The sequence below is a fragment of the Pleurodeles waltl genome, chromosome 10 (genome assembly GCF_031143425.1).
Source record: "Pleurodeles waltl isolate 20211129_DDA chromosome 10, aPleWal1.hap1.20221129, whole genome shotgun sequence".
In the NCBI taxonomy this organism is placed as follows: domain Eukaryota; kingdom Metazoa; phylum Chordata; class Amphibia; order Caudata; family Salamandridae; genus Pleurodeles; species Pleurodeles waltl.
This window is the reverse complement of record NC_090449.1, coordinates 423080664-423099731: the sequence shown is the minus strand read 5'-3', so window position 1 is coordinate 423099731 and position 19068 is coordinate 423080664. Positions and strand designations below refer to the sequence as shown.

General features: G+C 45.4%; 1 protein-coding gene across 3 annotated transcripts in view; it reads right to left on the bottom strand.

Annotated features, from left to right (window-relative positions):
• Positions 1–19068, bottom strand: part of CFAP70 (cilia and flagella associated protein 70) — a 947035-nt gene that overhangs the window by 777901 nt on the left and 150066 nt on the right. For all 3 annotated transcript variants that reach the window (XM_069210675.1, XM_069210677.1, XM_069210678.1), the window contains one exon: positions 16544–16642. In XM_069210675.1, coding sequence (XP_069066776.1) covers positions 16544–16642 — 99 coding nt within the window. The remainder of the gene's footprint in view (positions 1–16543; positions 16643–19068) is intronic.

Sequence of the window (19068 nt, the reverse complement as noted above, 5' to 3'; positions counted from 1 at the left end):
CCAGCTGTCCGGGAAGGTGGCAGAAGTGAAGGAGAGGTTGATGATCTTGCGGAGTTCGGGGGCGATGGTGGCGTTGGCTGAGTTGAAAACATGAGCCATGAGAAAGCTTAAGAAGATAATCAATGGTGGTAGGGGTTATTACTTTGGATTCCCCACTAACATAGGGTGGGGACCAGAGATAATCTAGACAGAGCACATCATGGTCAATGTACTGAAGGTGGTCCCACTGTCCTAGGTCCACCACCATATGTACTGTAGAAGTAATGCTTGCAAATCATTATGGGACATGTTTCCATGCTATGAATATTTTAATATGTTGATATGACATTAATGCTTAAAATAACCCCTAGAGGACACCACAATGAAAATACCATTTGTAAGAACCATGGTCATGTAACTATATTGATAGCCCCTAGAGAAAATAACCACACAAAAAATGGCAATAAATAATACAGTATAACCATACATTTAATCTCTAGAGGGAATAGTGCATTATATATATATATATATATATATATATATATATATATATATATATATATATTCAGGGGTAGCAGGCCTATAAGAATGATTTTACAAACAAGGCCCTTAAAACACAAGCTATTCCCAGCTGAAAAACAAAAGTTTCAGCCATGAGAGAGTTTAAAGAGACACTGAATGGTGGGATGAGTTATTATTTTGGGATCCCCGCTAATCTAGTGTGGGGACCCAAAGATGTTGTAGACAGAAAGAGCGCATTGTAGTGAATGTTTTGGTGGTGGCCCCACTGTCCTAGGACCACCAGAGGCTGAGTTATGAGCAAAAATGTTTTGTAAAAGTAATGCTCTGCAAAGCATTATGGGTAGAGTTTTCCTGAGAGTAGTGAATATTCTAGTATTCGCTCTCCCACTGTGCCCGGACAGCCACTTTCGCTCTGAGGATTTCTGTTTTACGTAAAGCATTCACCAATTTTAAGTCTTTTAATTTGAGAGCCACAAGAAATTACTCTGATTAGGTAATTGTGAACAATGTGGCCATTGCTTCAATACCGCCAATCGAGTTCACACTGTTGTGCCTGTTCACACTGTGAGCGCCATGGCCGCTATACAGCACGAAAGGGAGCTGAAGTATTTTGGCAGTTGTACAATATTCCATGTAACAGAGGCAGTCTGCAAGGTGTGACAAAAACAACTTTAAGGTGGGACTGTCGCGTGGGCTCTCATTATCCTAAATGAGACTACTGGATTTCTAGGCAGCAGGATCAATAACGGTGTGGGGGACTGAGTCTGACCCACGTGTAAAGAACTCTGTCACCCTAAAATCCAGTTTTTGCTCCGGCTAACTAGCAGTGCCTCATTTCTCCCACGGGGAAGAGATGATTGGGCAGCCGAGCGCATGACATCTTTGGAACTTCTCAGGGAAGTCGTGGTCACTCAGATCCAAACCAACTCTCTCATTTACAGTATGATATCATATACAAATGACAAAGGCAGTATAAGTTTTATATAATGTTTTAATAAAACGACTGCATTTTAGATAATAAGGCGTGAGCCGCAATAACCAGAACCATACAACACAGTAGGATTGAAATAGTTACCAGGAGAGTAAAACATAAGAACAAAGCTATCATCGTGTCTAATAGTTTCTACTCTCCTTCTGCTTGTTCTATTTCGAGCACAGCATGTTAAGCTTCTAACTTGCCCTTCTGAATCACTGGGGAGACATCAGCCCTCAAACCTGAGCAAAGGCCTGTGATCTTGGTTCAGCATCTGCAACGAGGCAGTCAGCGTCTAGTTGTGGTTCCCTGGTCGGAATCTCCCTCTTGCGTGTATTGGGACAAGGAAGTGATTTTATAACTAACATGTCAGCGTGATCACAAAATGTCCCTACGCAGGAATGCCAAAGACTAAACTCCTACCACGTCTATCGGCAATGTACCAGACTGTATCCTTGACTGAAGCACAGAGTGAACAGGAATGTGTTATGGAGAACTCCAGTGCTGAAGTAGGCTAAATAGTGTGATATGAATAAAAAACAAGACCGTAGAACTGGCTATTTGAAAAATAACAGTACGAAGCCTAATAAAAAGCATTTAGAGCAAAGTACACAGAGGCTCTAAGCTGCAAGCAAATGAATAAAATACATCCAGGGCAAAGTGCACAAAGGCCTAAAGCCTGAAGCTATCGCGCAAAGGATACGTAAAACTAACCACACTACAGGACAAACGTAAAGTATTTACCAATGACATCAAGTGATTTTTGAAAGGCAAGCATATACGAGCGAGTAAAAGTGATGAGCGTGACATGGGCGTGGTTAAAAGCCCACAATACTTTCAACAGGTCAAAGTGATTGCACGCTCGACCTAAAAGGACATCAGAGGGAGAGGCAGAAAGAGGGTCAACAGATTTCTCTGTACATTATAGTACAACTTTTTCCATTGGCAGGCATATACAGTTTTGGTGGAGGCACATCTGGCTGACAGAATGACATTACAGACTTTAGGGGGAAGTTCAAAAGCTGTCGACTGTTGCTGCTCACTCTCCACGCAAGAAAGTGGAGTTGACAAGTTTGGGTGGAGGACCCTCTCCTGTGCTGCAACAGAAAATCCTCCTGGAGGGGCAGCCTTATCAGAGGATGAATGCTCATGTTCCGAAGCTCGGGATATCATACTCTCTGTGCCCAGGCTGGAGTCACAAGGATTACTTGGGCCCGGTCGTGTTTGCTCTTCTTGAGATCTCTGGGCAGGAGTGGGATGGGCTGAAAGGCATACTGGAGGGCCTGAGCTCCACTCAAGATGAAAAAGTGTCTCAGAGAGATAGCTGCCTTGGAAACCCCAGTGCACAAAACTGTTGACATTGCGCGTTAAGGTGAACAGATCTAACCAAGGCTCTCCCCTCTGCTAAAAGAGACCTTGCGCCACCTCCGGAGGGGTCTGTCTCTGACCCTGACTTTAACCACCACTGCATGTCCTTTGCAACTCCCTCTGAGATCTGAACCATGTCGGAGATATCGCCCTGCACCCACTGGAACTTCAGGTCCCACTGTACAGCCTGCATATGCCATCTGGCATGCGTCACTAGCAGGATGCAGTAGGCCATGAGGCCCAGCAGCCTCAGAGTAATTCTCGCTGAAATCCAGGGTAGAGACTGAAACATCAGTATCATAGCCTGAATATCCTGTACTTGCTGCTTGGAGGATAAGACCAAACTTGTGTTGTATCCAGAACAGCTCAGATAAAAGGGAGTATCTGAGAAGGAGTCAGGTGTCACTACAGCACGTTTATATTGAACACAAGAGAGTGCAGGATGTTTGCGATAGCCTGGAGGTGGGAGTCAACAGCCTGGAAGGAGCCCACCTTCATCTGCCAATAGTTGAGATAGGGGAAGGCTAGCACCCCTGATCGCCACTGATGAGCTGTGACCTGCAAGTACAACGCTGCCATTCAGTTTCCTGGGTCCAGGGCAGACAAGACCTGAGGCAATGTGGGCATTTTCAACTTGTCCTTTTTGAGGAAGAGATTGAGGGTTCGCAGATCTAGGATAGGCCAAAGACCTTTGTTCTTTTTGGAATCAGAAAGTAGCAGGAATAGCAACCACTGCCTACTTCTGACACCGGAATTCTCTCTATGGTCCTTTTGGCAAGAGATTTGTGACTCCCTCATGGAGCAAGGACAAATAATCTTCCCTCAGCTGATCATGAGATGTCGGCATGGGGGAGGGGAGGATTTGAAGGGGAGGGAGTAGCCCCTTCGAATGATCTGTAAAACCCACCTTTCCGATGTTATGAACTGCCAGTGGTAGAGATATGTCTGATTCTGCCACCAACTGGAATCAATGATCCTGTAGGGCTAGATTAGGGGGGCTTAGGGGTTGCTGTGGCTGGGGAGGAATTTCTAGTGGCAGACCTCTGTTTACCTGGCCCACAGGGTTGATAAGTACCGCGCCGTCTTCCACGCAGAGGCTGGGAAGCTTGTGTGGGCCTGTGGCAGGGATAGGGTTGGCGCTGTTGAACGCCCCTTCCATAGCCACAATCGGAGCGAAAGGCAGACTGGGGATAACGCAAGGCAGCTGGGAGGCGTAGGGACTTGGCCGAAGCTCTCAAGTCATTAAAGTGCTCCAGCGCTGAGTCTGCCTAGTTCTTGAAGAGACAATTACCATCAAAGGGCATGTCCATGATGGAAGCCAGCTATTCTCAGCCAGGCGTGGAATTGGAGCGCCACCGTCGTTGCAACCACTCTGCCCAGCGAGTCGGTGGTGTCAAAACCACAGCAAATTGTGAACTTTGCTGCATCTCTCCCATCCTTGACCACTGGGGAGAGAATGGCCCAGACCTCCTCTGGAACTTGTGGCAGCACTTGCCCAACCGTGTCCCACAAACTGTGGGAATAATAGCCCAATAAGCATGTGGTGTCCACTGACCACAATGCAAGGCTGGTGGAAGAAAACATCTTCTTTCTGAAGCTATTCAGCCTTTGGATTCCCTGTCCGGGGGTGTGGCAGGGTACACACCCTGGGAGGTAGAGGCTTGGACTACTAAGCTCTCAGGGGTGGTGTGCTGAGTGAGGAGGTGTGGGTCCCCAGGTGAAGGGTGGCGGTTGGCAACTGTCCTATTCACAGGAGCCCCTGTGCTGGGCTTAGTCTAGGTTTCCAGCAGAACATCTGTTAGTGCTTCATTGAAGAGGAGCGGGGGTTCAGAAGAGGAAGCTCCCAGTTGTAGCACTTCCATCAAGCTGTTAGTCTTGACTGCCACTGAGGGCAACATGAGGTCAGCTGACCTCTTCACCACCATAGCATATGTTGCTCCCTCCTCTACAGCCACAGTAGGGGGGAGAAAGCATGCCAGTATCTGGAGATGTATCCAGTCCACTGGTATCACCCAGTTCTTCACACCAGTCCATACCTTCTAACTTGTATTCTAAATGGTCCAGTGACTCCTCCTGTTCTTTTACAAGGCCTAGCCCTACAGAATAAGGCTCAGGCACTGACCAAAGAAACACAGGTCCTGTCTGAACTAGAATCAGCATCAGCTCTGTGTCGGATTTAGGGGACTAAATGGGGCTGGCGCGGCTAGTAGCACCAGGAGAATTTGGGTCAGCATTGGGGAAGGTTGCAGTGGCATGATTGGGCCTGGTCCAGATCCATGATCAGAGCCATAGGGGACCATCGGAGCTGGGGTAGGAGCCACCAGGGCAGAACCTGGGGGGACTCTTCTCACACCATGGGGCCCGAAGGCCCTCTGGAGGAGTCAACCCACTCAAAAACACAGCACATGACCTTGTAAAATTATTTTATTTTAGCAGGTGTTGCTCTAGCTCCCAGAAAAGTGTTGTGGCACGGATTCAACAGTGCCTCAGATACCGATGTTCCATTGTTGCGTCAGCCGACGGACGAGAAGTCGAAGCATGCTTTGACTTCTTATCTTTCTTGTGTCTCTTTCCCAAGTGTCCTGATGACTGAGTAGGACGAAGAGGACTTGGGGCTCCTGGAGAGGTCTATGAACTTCCTCAACTGGGACCAAGAAGTCTGTGGCGTTGCCTGCCGGTCAGCTGGCAGCTTTAGGGATTGCTCCTTCAAAGCCTTCAGTGCCAAGGCCCAGCAGTCCAAGCACGACTTGGAGTTGTGGTCACGCTCGAGACACCACAGACACATGAGGTATGGGTCTGTGATTGACTTGGCCCAGTGACAGGCACCACGTGGTTTAAAACCTGTCTTCATAGGAGACATCTTCGACACACCAGGAGGAATATTCCTCAAAAAGGAATTCAACAAAATGTTGAAAAAAGCCTGTCAAAAAACAACAGAAGGGTAGCTCTTCTGCGGATCAGTGCTAACTGGTGCGGAAAGAAAAGAACTGACCTCAGCACGCTGCGGTGGCACCTATTTAGGTGACACAGAGGTCACTTCTGGCTTGGATGACGCCTACTGGCATGCAGAGGTACTGCTCACAAAAAATATTCTGGATCCAGTCTGATGCCTGGAGAAACTCACAGGTAAGGAATCTGCTGCTAGAAGTCTCTAACAGATATGTTATGTTAAGTTGATCTGTATAGCGCACTAATCAACCGAGAAGGTATCCAGACACCTGAACTCGCAAAGCCTGAACTCACAAAGACAGAAAGACTGTAGGATGGTATCTTGATCATGTAAAGATGAACCTGCTATTAGAATGCTAAGCTTTGCAAGTGTATACTCTTATGACTTAAAGAATTATTAAAGTGATTGAACTGACTTATCAACACCTTTTGCTTAATCAATGACGATCCCTGTATCTTTGCATAAGTTACCTCAGACATTGTGGAACTTCCTAGGGTGGGGAGAGGGCACCGTATTATGTGCAGTGCTTCACTAGAGTGAGATCGCAGCCTTTCTAACTCAAACCGCATTAAAGAGCATGACATTTTGTTTTGCGCTGAGATTAGAAGTACTTTAAGTAAAAGTTAGGCACTGTGCTGAACAATATGCTATTGTGTCCAAAGTTTGACTTTCAAGTTCTGAGCTCTTGTGCCCTGGACTACCCTTTGACTGCTCGCTCTCACTACCATAAGACTCAAGAGAGTAATTTAGCCCTCTTTGCACAGCCATAGTAGGAAGAACCCCAGCACAACAGAGGCAATTGACCCCACCAACACATTTGTGGCCCCATAACCTCTCTGAAGTTTGACAATAATTAAGTCAGAAACCGCTTATGAGTACAGACCTTCAAAGGAGGGCAAAGTATATGACTGTAGAGATTGAGCCTAACATGCCCTTTCATTAGGGTCCCAGAAAAAGGTTCCATTAATCCTGGAAGTCATCCCAGAACAGATTGCTGTACCTCACAAGTCCAATTGCAAGTATAAATGGACACTTGTGGACCCCGAGATGGTGTCTAGTTAGCACAAAGAGCACCATTCTTGTGAATTAAAACTATGATCTCCGCTGAGAAGAGTAAAGTGATTCTGCTAGGAGAGGATCTCAAGGTGGGGGGGTTCTGTCAAATTCAGAAAAAAAGGCCGGTAGTGCTTTAGGGACATCTTCATTATAGACACTGGAAACGTTTGTGAACACATTAACAGCCCTAAATACACCAAAGATATTTATGGAAAATGTTCAGTGCTAGCCCTTTTCGAAAGGTTTGGCCCAGCAGTCGGCAATCGTCAAGCCACTTTTATGACCAAGGCTCACAAGGATCTCAGTACTCCTGTGGAAAAGGCTAGGGGAAGGACTAATGCCAAAGTCAGGGAATTTTTTTCTTCAACAGAGGAAGGTTGCATGCTCTTCACCACTAGGATAACTGCTGAGGCATAGGACACATTTGTAGGAGGAGGCGTGAGAGCAGAAAACATGGTGGCTAAACAACATGGAGGCCTTGAAGGAGAAGACAATTTTCAGAGGTTCCTTGTTGGAGAGACGCATAAATCACTTCAGTAGAATAAGGCCAATGTTTTGGAGAATCTTAGCAGAGATGTTTGCCACTTTTGCCATGACTGAGGAATTTCAGTGCAAGTTGAGTATCTCCTAAGCCAAACAACGTACAGGTGAACAGGAACTCTGGGCTTCTGCAAGATTACAACAACTAGAACCCATATACAAGGATGCTCTGGCTGTGAATGATAGATGGGGTTCATCTCAGGATGGACTTGATCACTGCACAGCTGAATGCCCAACTTCCAGTCTTCTTCAATTGGAGACCAGAAGCAGAAGTGAATACACTGTTGCAGTGTTGGAAGGAAGTAACAAATTATGCCTGCCTGTACAGATGAGAAGGCAGAATGCAGACGTGGTGTTACTTTCACACATCTTGAAGTCTCAAGTGTGGTTTTCAGCTTTTCTTAAACTTTCTTATAATCTTCTTATCTGATTTTCACAGGTTCAGGTAGCTCCAACAAAACTGTTGGGGGTGGGATCTGCACCACTAACGATGGGTGGCATTTTACATCTCACTGGGCTTGAGGACATCAGAGATATTGGCAAGTCCTCAGACTTTAAATATGAGCCTTTTATAGATCAGCATGGAAGTGATTGGTGTATGTAGAGGGACTTTGATCCCAAAGGGGTGGATGTAGTTCACATTCTGAATTCTTTGTCCGAATTTAGTGGGCTTTAGAATGGCCTAAAGAAAACTGAATTCCTCCTGCTCGTTGATTTCAGCTTGTCACGTTCCTATTAACAGGTCTCTGGTGGCAATTCTTCCCACAGTGTGTCAGCTTCTGAAGGGCATTTGATTGTCTAGACCACCAGTAGCTAAGTACTGTTTTCTCTGGGTTATAAATGAAGCACTGAATCTGTTGACATCTTGGCCAAGTAATGAGGATTTATCTCAAATGGGTATTTCACCTAAGCTGACCATGGATTTTTTTTGTTAGAGTGTTGGATAGTAGAGTATTTACCTCAGAGACAGTTATGTCATACACATAATCCATTTAAATTCCTAGCCGCATTTCCCAAGGGATCCCACGTAGATCTTTTGAGGATTAAGGGCCTATGAAGCTGCCATGTTGATTATTAGACATATGGGGGTAAAACAATTACACATTTTCTTCATGATCCCATTAGACCGGTATCCTCACCTACTTTCGCTTGATAGGTATTCTGGATTGGAGGGGAGGTAGGTCTGGATTCAGAGCACACTCTATGAGAGATTCATTGGCATTCAAGACATTCTATATTGAAGGCAGGTTGGAAGACATGACGGTGGAGGATCATTCACCGGATTCTAAGTTTACCTTTATTTTAAGCCAGTTGTTGATACTGATTCATTAGTTATCAGTAAGCTTTAACCTAGCATAATCATAGCATCCGGTCTAGACACTTAATTAAAATAATTCCTAACTGCTGTGAAAGAAAGTTTATGTTCTTGTAAGGACACGGAGGTGAGAATCATCCTGCTCTTCTACAACAGGTCAAAGAGGGCTGCTGTAAAATAACTTGCCCACATTTTTTGCTTGAAATTTGCTTATAAAATATAATTCTTAAAGTGCTGATGCAATGGTATGTACAATTATAAATGGAAGATACAAGGGGATTATTTCCACAGTGATTGTTTTTCCTGTCATAGCTTCAGAGCAGAAGCAAGAGTGATGTCTCTCCTGGAGTATGGGATTAACTGGATGGCATGAGGTTTGCTTCAAAGAAAAAGGATAAAATGGAGAACCCAAGAGTTGCTATCAATAGTGTGGCACTAGGACTGCACAATGGGCCTTATTAAAAATGTGTTGTTTACTATGGTCACATTTAACAAGTGTTGAGTGTTAGTGCAGAAAAGTTAAGCATAATCATTGTCACAGTGTTCTTAATAGAAATGAAATGTTCTGCTAGACAATATTTAATTTACCTGCCTTCAGGTGTTACACAGCCCAAAGACTCAAACCTACCCTGCATCCCTTTTAAGTTCCATGCAAGAAAGTTCACTGTGGCAAGGCTGGAGAAAACAGTTTGTTGGAGCCAGGTGGTGGTACTGGGCTTCATAATGGAAGGATGACTGTTCCCTAAAAAAATGTTGGTCTCCATTTTGCTGTTTATTGCCAGAATTCTGTGTATCTTGCTAAAGCAGTGGTTAATGTTAAATTAGCCTCAGAAATAGTATAGATGTCTCTCTGCTCAAAAACGCAGGTGCTGAATCTCTAAGGGTAAAGCTTGGGACAGAAAGAAAGGTTAATCTATTTTTTTGTAACGGATACAACAACAAAGGTGCTGTGTATGCAAATGGCCCAAGTGAGTAAACATGAACCGGACCAGACAATATCAAGAGTCAACAAATGGATCTGGGAGTTCAGCTTCATCTCAGGGGATGCAGAGAATAAAGCCCAGTGCAATAAAGTGTTCAGAAACTAGATATTGTGGACTTTGATCAAAAATCACCTTAAACAATTAGTGCAATACGTGAAGCTCTTGGCCAACCAGCTACTGTCATCTCATATCTTGTTCACCCAGACCACTGGGATTTAGCAATGGAAAATTGCATAGCTCTCTATGCAGACGATGTCCTACTGTTTATGTCTCATCTAGCTGAGATGGGCCCATAATTCTTCAAAAACCTAGGGTTCTTAAGAGGGGCGTCCGGGTTATGCATTAAATGGAGTAGGTCCATGTTGGTCCCCCTGAGAGGTGATAGATGGGATGAGGCCTGGCAATTGAAGATCCCAATAAGCTGGGTTAGTTTCCAATATATTCGGGTGCACCTCTCCTGGGAGCCGGACCCAACGTTGAGTTTGAACCTTTGCCCCATGACATGCAAAACTCTGGAAGACATGATGCACTGGACCAGTTTTCCCTTTAACATCATAGGCAGAGTTGCGTTTTTTTTTTTTTTTTAATGGTTCTTCCAAAACCATGCTATGATGTAGAAAACTAGCCCTTACACATCTCACGCGCAAGGTTTGACACTATACAAGCCATGGGATGCAAATTCATATGGGCCAGTGCAGCCCCTAGGGTGGTCCTTGTGAAATGCACTGGAGCGAAGTATGACTGTGGACACATCTCCTTCCCATTAATGACTGGTTGCACCCGGGGTTGGGAGGTTTAGGGGTGGTAACTCCACCTACAGGGGAGAACTGGCCAAGCTGGGTCTGGAAAAAGAGATGGGCATCCTTTATGGTGCCTCTCACCCCTCCTATCTTCCAGAAATTACCCAAGTGATGTTCAGAGCATGAAGGGTCGAACTTCGGTGGACAGGTAAGAACCGTAAACTTATGTTAGAGACTCCGTCATTGGAGGGAAGATGCCTATCCCAAGGTCAACTATGGAAGGATTCAGAAGCTGGGACTCTATAGGACGCTCAAAGACAAGTGATGTTTGGGGAAGAGACCATATGAAGGCCTTTCAGGATCTTTGAACTGAGTTCCATGTGCCGACCTCCCAATTGTTTCGGTACCCACAACTTCGTCACACCCTCTCCTCTTACTAACAGAAGTTAGAAAACATTCCTGAATACTATCCCCTAGAATGAAAACTATTCATGGGCCACTTGGGTAAGTAAGGGTGTCTCAGATCGACAGGTCACTAGTAGCACTCTCTTGTATTGCTGGACAATTTGAAGGAAAAATGGGGGGGCTGGTTTGGAGCTCTCGATGAGGAAGACTGGAGAGACGCTTGCATGTCCCCTCGGATTCTGGTAATATCCACCAGACCCATACCTGATGCAGTTCAGATATCTGCATCAAGCATGCCTGACAGCCCCTCACATGTGAATAGTGGGCATTCGCGAATCCCCAGCCTGTTTGCAGATTCCATGGTCGTTTTATTTTTTCATGTAGTATGTAAATGCCCGGTAATATATGCTTATTTGGGTTACCTTTTTAAATGCTTTCTATGCTGTCATAGGGCCCCCAACAAAACACACCCACAAATTGCGCTGCTGGGCATCACATATGACGTGGGTGGGCCCAGGGTGGGGCAGAACGATGGGTCTGGGCACAGTAATAGCTGAAAGGGACATAGCACGACATTGGACATCTTCCACAGCCACCTCGGTAGAAGCATGGACAAAAGACATGGACTGGTGTGGAAAGGTAGAAGAATCAATTTACGAAGCAAGAGGCTGCCCTCCGAAATATACTAATGTGTGGAAAAATTGTGAGACTATCTTGGACTGGAGAGTTAGTAAGGGGTAGTGGTATCAACAATGTGTCTGGGGGGACAATGTGATTGATGGGATTTGGGATTGTAGCATCATGGTGGATCAGTCTGTAAGTGAATCACAGATGAGTAGAGAAACAGTTTTGCTTGTACGTTGTAAAAATGCAATACATTGTTTCTATAATAAAAATAGTGCCATCCAACATAAATAAAAAAATAAAAAAATTGTGATGCCTCTCAAAAAATGCGATAAACATACCAAGACTATTATAATACAGATTAAATTAATAAATATGCCCAACCTTCCAAAAATATGTTTTGTTCAAATGTTTTGCTTTTTTGATGGAAAGGGGATTGTTAAAACTCAATTTATGTTAAACAGTTTTGTTTTGAAATCTAAACCAATCAGTAAAGAAGGAAGGGATGATGCTGGAACTGGAATGCCCCCTGCATTGTACAGAGGGGTGTTTCCGTAACCTGCGTGCACAACTGCACACATATCTGGTATCCTGATCTTTTCTTTTGTCCCTGGGGTCACATTAATCTACTCGTGGGGACAGATGCCCACACCTGTTCCAGACTATGAGATGTTTTAGACCTGCCCTGTTACCTGGAAGGGAGCACCAAGCTTTTCCTCATTTGTGACATCAAACTTTTTTTTTACATCAGACTACTGCCATTTTCATGGGGTTAGAAAATAGAGAGGTGAAGGGAGCATACCGTGTTCAAAATAATCAATAGTGTGACCAGACCTTTTTATTTGTCACTTGGAGTGAGGCTTAAAGGACCACTTGTGTAATGTTTCACTTATTCGTTCTTGTCCAGACCCTCATGCTAATATCCTGTGTGCATGTTAAGTGTGTCTGTGCATGTCACCATTGTATCACATTCATAGTCTGTGAGCCAGCCAGACTAATGGAGGACTGGGGCATACACTTGGGACATGCCTGTCTAAGCCTAGCACAAGATGGAGGATTAAGACTGTGCTCTCATACAATGAAAGTGTATTTCTTACATTCTTCCATCTGGAGGAAGGGGACCCAGACACTGAAAGGAGGGAGTGGAGCTAGGCCTAGCTTGAGATGTTCTGCAAGCCTTTTGGTTAGCTGGGAGCTGCTGATTAGTCTTTCTGAATACAGCTATATGGTGAGTGGTTGCGGTGAGGGGGTAAAACTACAGTCTCTGTTATGAAAGGTGAAAAAATCTCTAGGTGAGGTATGCTGTTTTGTCTTTCTCTGATTGCTCCTTCAGCTGAGCTGATGACAGGCAAAAGCACAAACCTTGCATCTCTTTTTCTGCCTCTGTTGTGGGTGACCAGTGATGGCCCAAGTGCAACCTGCTGTGAAAAGCTCCATTTTATACAAAGGCTGTGTCAGGAGTAGAGCCTGGAAAAGACACTTGAATGAAGAACCGACCCAAACATTTTCTACACTTTGAAACAGTGGCTTCACATCCTCGGTCTATAGGTTGTCTATAAAAGTGGGACTCAGAACTCCCCTGTCTGTTTCAGTTTCAAGTCCTCAAAGACCAAGGAAGGGAGTGCTCCACGGAGTACTCAGAGAACAGCTATGCAAAGGGGTTTGGTGTCTGCCTGATAGCCAGCCTCCCCAGAGATGAGGGGACATCATCTGAAGTTTGGATACCTTGCTGGAAGAACTGTGTTCCCCGAAGTGCCTAGACACCGGCCAGCTGACAAAGGGAAAGTGCCTCCTTTGCCCTGCAGAAGGAAAGACTCTCCAGGAAGAAGCGAGGTCCATTTTATCGCTAGTGGCTATAGGGCACCCAGGGAGATACAGACTGTACAAGAGTGATCTGAAAGGGCCACAATGTCTGGGGTCCCCCAGACTCTCACTCCCGTTCCTGGCATGGACAGTGATGCTTGCCCAGTCGGGACTGCAACTGTCTATTCGCAGAAAGCCCAGTCAGGATGCAAGTGCTGAATTGAAGAAGGCCTAGTTGGGTCTACATTTGCAGTGGTGTCAAAGAGGATGAAGCCTGCAGCTGGCGTTTGCGAGGACCATCTGCATCCACCTACGGGCTGGTCGGGACTGCATCACTTCAGGACTACCGATCTCCTGCCTCATCTTTCAAATGCACAGGAAAGCCACATTTGGGTACATAGTGACAGTGGAAAGAACTAGTGACAACTCATCTAACATAAAAAGTGTGGGAAATCAAACAGCACTCGAGTGGGATGCATGCTACTCCTGGTCGTCCTTAATGCTATGTGAAACCCAGGAAGAGTGCCTTTGAGGGAACTACGAGGGAACAGAGCATGTGTAGAGCCTACATGATAGAGCTCCCTGAATCACGGACTTGTTTATGGGTAATTAAGTGTATTTAATACAACTGTGTGAGTAGAGTAATTTCTTTCTGGCAAAGATAAGTGCTGGGCTGAACACTCACTTTAAAGACCTGTTGACTGGCTGTTGAGATCTGAGCTCAAGCACCCCCACGCTACTTCCCTGAGAGGACTGCGAATGCTTGCACTCGCTGCCCTCTAGAATGGGCCCGAGGACATCAGTGGCAAAATGACTTTAACACCCCAGTGACCCCTGCCTGCCCCGTAGCGTCCTGAACTTGGTCTGACAGATATTGCCAGACATACAATTACATTTATGTGCAATTTATTTGAAGTACATTAGAAGAAGCCAGGGGTCGCCTTGTTTGGTATATTGAAATTAAACTGCAAGACATGTTTTCAGTATACAGTTTCCACCGTGACGTACTATAAAAAGATTTTTCTAAAGATTTTATATTCAGCCGCCCTTACTTGATAATGCTGTTTGGAAAGCAGTTACTTCCTGTGTAACATCCCTTAAAAGGGAATACAGAAGGCCTATGCAAGAAATACGGTGCGAGTTAAGACAAGGCAACCCTTTCAAACAGAAAGCTCAAAGTGGTTTAACACATTTTGAGGAGATGACATGCCACAGCTACAGCAATGTGAACCATATGTTTGACAAAATCGAAGCACCACAATAACTGTCAAGCCTCTGTTAAGATGCTATGCAAAATTGTCATGTCAGCTAGGATTTAGAGGAAGTATTTAAGTTTCCTACGGTCTACGGGGCACCAAAGAAGTTACAGTAGCTGTCGAAACAAGGAATTATCCTGGCGAACGTTCATCAGTAGAGGAGCAGGTGATCTGCATGTGTTTGTCAGTAGACTTGCAAGGGGTAACATCTAACAGAATGCAACTACATGCGTTTCTAGGATCCTTGCTCAAACAATATAAGTAACTCCTTTGTGATTTTGCCCGCTTTGATTTTGCACTACAGTGTCATCAGATAAAACATACTTATTATTTATCTAATTTTGCAAGCAAAGCATCAGAGCTATGCAAATTTAATCTGTGGTTCCTTCTGGCCGACATGCGGCAAGAAACAGTCTGATATACGTTTTTTCAGGAGTCATTACTGAGAAAAGTACTAGGGTTTTGATACTTGCTTAAATCGGGGCAAGATACCAATAGTTGACACTGACTTAATGTTTTCACCCTACTGCTGCAGGTCTGATGTTCTCATTTAAATACATCCAATTATTCTGATAAACCCGGTAACAGTAATTACTATGTCATGGGAATCATGAGGGCTGCAGAAAGATGCTGACTTGCCTGACTCGTCTATCTGATGTCACTCAGAAACCCTTTGAAAAAACCCATCTATAATTCTATAAACCTCTGAGCCAATAATGGCCCCACCAATCCTGACCTTCTTTTGCTTTTCACTTTCTGGCCAGGCTCTTGTCTGTACATCCAGATATCAGTTAGATGATGCCCTAATCTCATTCAATTGAATGCTCTTGGCCATTTGGAAGTCAGAAAAAGCACATATTTTAATTTACCTTCTGATGCAATAGCCATATTATTAACCAATCTGATTATATGATACTCTGCTTTGTTCTTTTTTTAGAAAAGCATTTGCTCCTTAGGAACTCAGCGCTTTTCATTTAAATTAAACTAGCTTCAATCCATCCAGATTTAAATACCTTTGCCCAGGTCTCACATAGAGGAAATATCATCTGCATATAATCTACAAGGTTATGGGAAGCCATATCAATAAACTGCTGCAACTGAGAAGCTTGATACATATGTTGAAAATCACCTGCCATATACATAAGCACTAGGGGACTGACATAGGTTAGAGGGGGCTTAATGTTTACAGGCACTATTCTGGCACTCTACATTATGTTTCGACACTTACACCACTTCCTGATGAAGAGGATTGCATGAGAGCACGATCAAAGCCAACATAATGCTTGAACGCTGATAAAGAGCGGTTGAAATCCGTCCCAAATGGCCAACACATTGTTAAGGTTTCAATCATAATTGTAATCTGGGATTTTGTTATCTTTGTTATGCTCTCTATATCCAAAAACCAAACGCAACAAACCATATTGTGAAAATCTCGATAAAGCATCCATTCTCTTCAATCCTTGTCACTCCAATTGTCTAACATGACTTATTTACAGGTGAAAGAAAGAGGCATGAGGGGGGCACGTATAAATTCATGGTTTTGTACGAGGAGAGTGTGAACCATACAAGGCGTAAACAACCAATACCCAACTCTCTGCGGACAACGTTGATGGGAGTAGAGCCACTCAGGACTAGCACTGGCCTCTAAATACAGGCTTCTAAGTTGGGTAGTCCCATGCAACACACTTTTCTTTGTAGGAATCACACACTTCTCATTTGTCTTACCTTTCTTTTTTAAGCAAGGGAGGAGGCATGGAGGGGATAGGGAGGTAAAGGAGGCACATGGACACTTGCGGCAAGAAACACATTAGGAAGTGAAGGCATGGAAAATGAAGGAGGGTCTATGGAGGAACAGCGAGGTATAATGAAACAGTAGACAGGATAGGGACCCAAGATGAGTCAGGGGCTAAAAACAAGGGTATCTGTGGAATGTACACACCTGTGGGTATTTGTGTAAGGAAAACAACACCCTTTGAAAAGGCTGGTACCGTAGGCTTTGTGAAGATATGGTTGAAATTAGAACACTCACCCTGGAGTAGAGGAAGCATGCCCATTGTTGCTTGTGCCAGAACCAGTGTTTTCTCCTCCTTCTGTTTCTTCTCTTTTGGCAACACCTCAATAACAGTCACTGATGGCACGAAAACAGAACAAGACACACATGGTTAACTGAAGTAAGGGCTATGTATCATATTTAGGTTCACAAGGTACACCTATGGATCAAAAATTGCAGCTACTGAAGGCAAATTCATGACATCCCATATTGCCACCTGTGCAGATGGTGGTGAACAGTAAATGCATTTACCAAGTATACCATTCTGTAATGCATTTCAATTCATCAACACATGTTTGACAAGTAGGTCAATTCTCCACTCCTGCGATCACCAATGACACAGTTCATCTGACGCTTTGCCTAATTTGGCGAATTGAGCACTCGCTGCCGCACCAAGTCCCAAGGACAATGTGTAGGAAGCTGGCTCTTTATATGGTTGACCAAAAAGAGGTACACTGTGCAAAGAGTCCAGACTAACCTCAAAGCAATCACAGAGGCACACATGATACCCCAAATGCTCTCTTTTGTGGTTGTGTGGGTGACCAATTAGGCTTATCAGAGGGTAGTGCTAAGCATGTAAAGAACCCACCCAGGCAGTAAGCGAGACACACTCAAAGAAGAAATATGAGACCAATTTATAAAAATAACAAGTACTTTTATATAATTTTAGATACCAAGATCTTCTAGACTTAAGTTGAGTACAGGGCAAGTTTCTAGGCCACAACAACAGGTCGCCTTTCGCAACAGTGGGGCGGCTGAGTGCACTGGTGCAGTTCAGCGTTGGGTGTCCCATGGAGTCAATGGGGATTGGTCCGGCCAGAAAGATGCTGTAGGTTTGGACTGGGGGACCAGTCTGGGTTCACCAGTAAGGGGGTTCAGTTCTTGCTATGCTAGGGGGTCTAGGAACACCACTGGTCCTGTTCTCCTTGCTCCTGGGTGGCTGGGTGCAGGGGTGTCTTCCGGTTTCCATCACTGTTGGCGGTCGCAGAGGAGGGGGCCTGTGGAACAAGGCGGCAGGCATGGACTGAGGATCCTGTCTGACCGAACCAACAACTGGGTTTAGGTCTCACCTGCCTCAGGGAAGTAGGGACACCCGTGGTCCTCTTTTCCTTGGTCCGCGGCATCTGGGTGGAGAGGTGCAGTGGACCAGCAAGGGAGTTCAATTCTTGTGATGCTCGGGAACATAGGGACACCAGTGGGCCTATTCTTCTTGCTCCTAGGCAGCGAGGCTGCAGGCATGGACTGAGGGTCCAGTCCAACTGAACCAACAACTGGGTTCGGGTCTCACATGCCTCAGGGAAGTAGGGACACCTGTGGTCCTCTTTTCCTTGGTCTGGGGCATTCGGGTGCAGAGGTGGAGTGGACTGTCGAGTTTCTGTCACCGTTGGTGGTTGCGGTAGAAAGGGGTCTGTAGAAACAGGCTGCAGATGCTGACGGGAAGCCCACAGTGGGTGAACTTAGGGTGGGCATCATCTCCAGAGGGCCTGGGAAGCACACTGACACCATTGGCCCACTTCAGCTCAGGCTCTGTTGCTCAGGTGCAGTGGTACTGTCTGCTGTTGAGGTTTTGGCAGTCTGGGTCCTGTCAGTTCTTTCTTGGTGCCTGCAGATGCAGGGAAGCAGCTTCTCTGCTCCAAGGGAGATTCTTCTGGCAATTGGTGAAGCACTGTCAGTTCTCTGCGTTTCTTGGAGTCTAGACAGCGGCTGGCCAAGACAGTTGCTCTACAAGGGTTGGATGCAGCAGGCAGGCTGGCAGGTTTGATGCCAAGTCAGTCGTGCTCCTTGGTTCACTTGTCAGCAGTCTTCTCTGTCCACTTCTTCAGGGTCGAAATGAAAACTAAAGCCCTGGTATCAGAGGGTCCCCTAAATACTCTCATTTAGGGGGGATAAGGGGTAGTATTTAATAGGCTACTTACTCCTCGGGTCACTACGCTCCCTAGATGACCACTTCCTTTAGGTAGTGGACATCACCCTGTCCCCTCTTAAAGTTATGTTCACGTCAGGCTGGTCACCCTAGGGGTGTGTCCAGTCTGCAAGTGCAACACGCCTCCTGTATAGTTGATGTTCCCACATGTCCAGGTGCCAAAAGGGCCCTGGGGCAGGGGGTTCAGCATCTCCCTTCTAAGGGAAGCCAGATCTGCATATCAAAGGCAGTGGGCTCCTTTGAAGCCTCCTGCCTTGAAATACAGATTTACAGGTCATCCTGTTGAGAGTGGTAAGTAACACCCCTGCCAAAGCAGGTTTTGTTCTTGATCTCCCAAGAGCAGAGGCCCTCACCCTTGGGGTCAGAAACCAGTTTATTGGTGGCAGGCTGGCTCAAACTAGTCAGTCAGCATACCGGTAGTTGGTGGCATTTTTCAGGGGGCACCTCTAAGGTGCCCTCTGGGTGCATGTATTAATAAAACCATCACTGGAATCAGTGAGGGTGTACTAATATGAGATGTTTGATACCAAATATCCGTAGTCTCAGAGAAGCCATCATGTAGCTTGGGAACTCATATTGA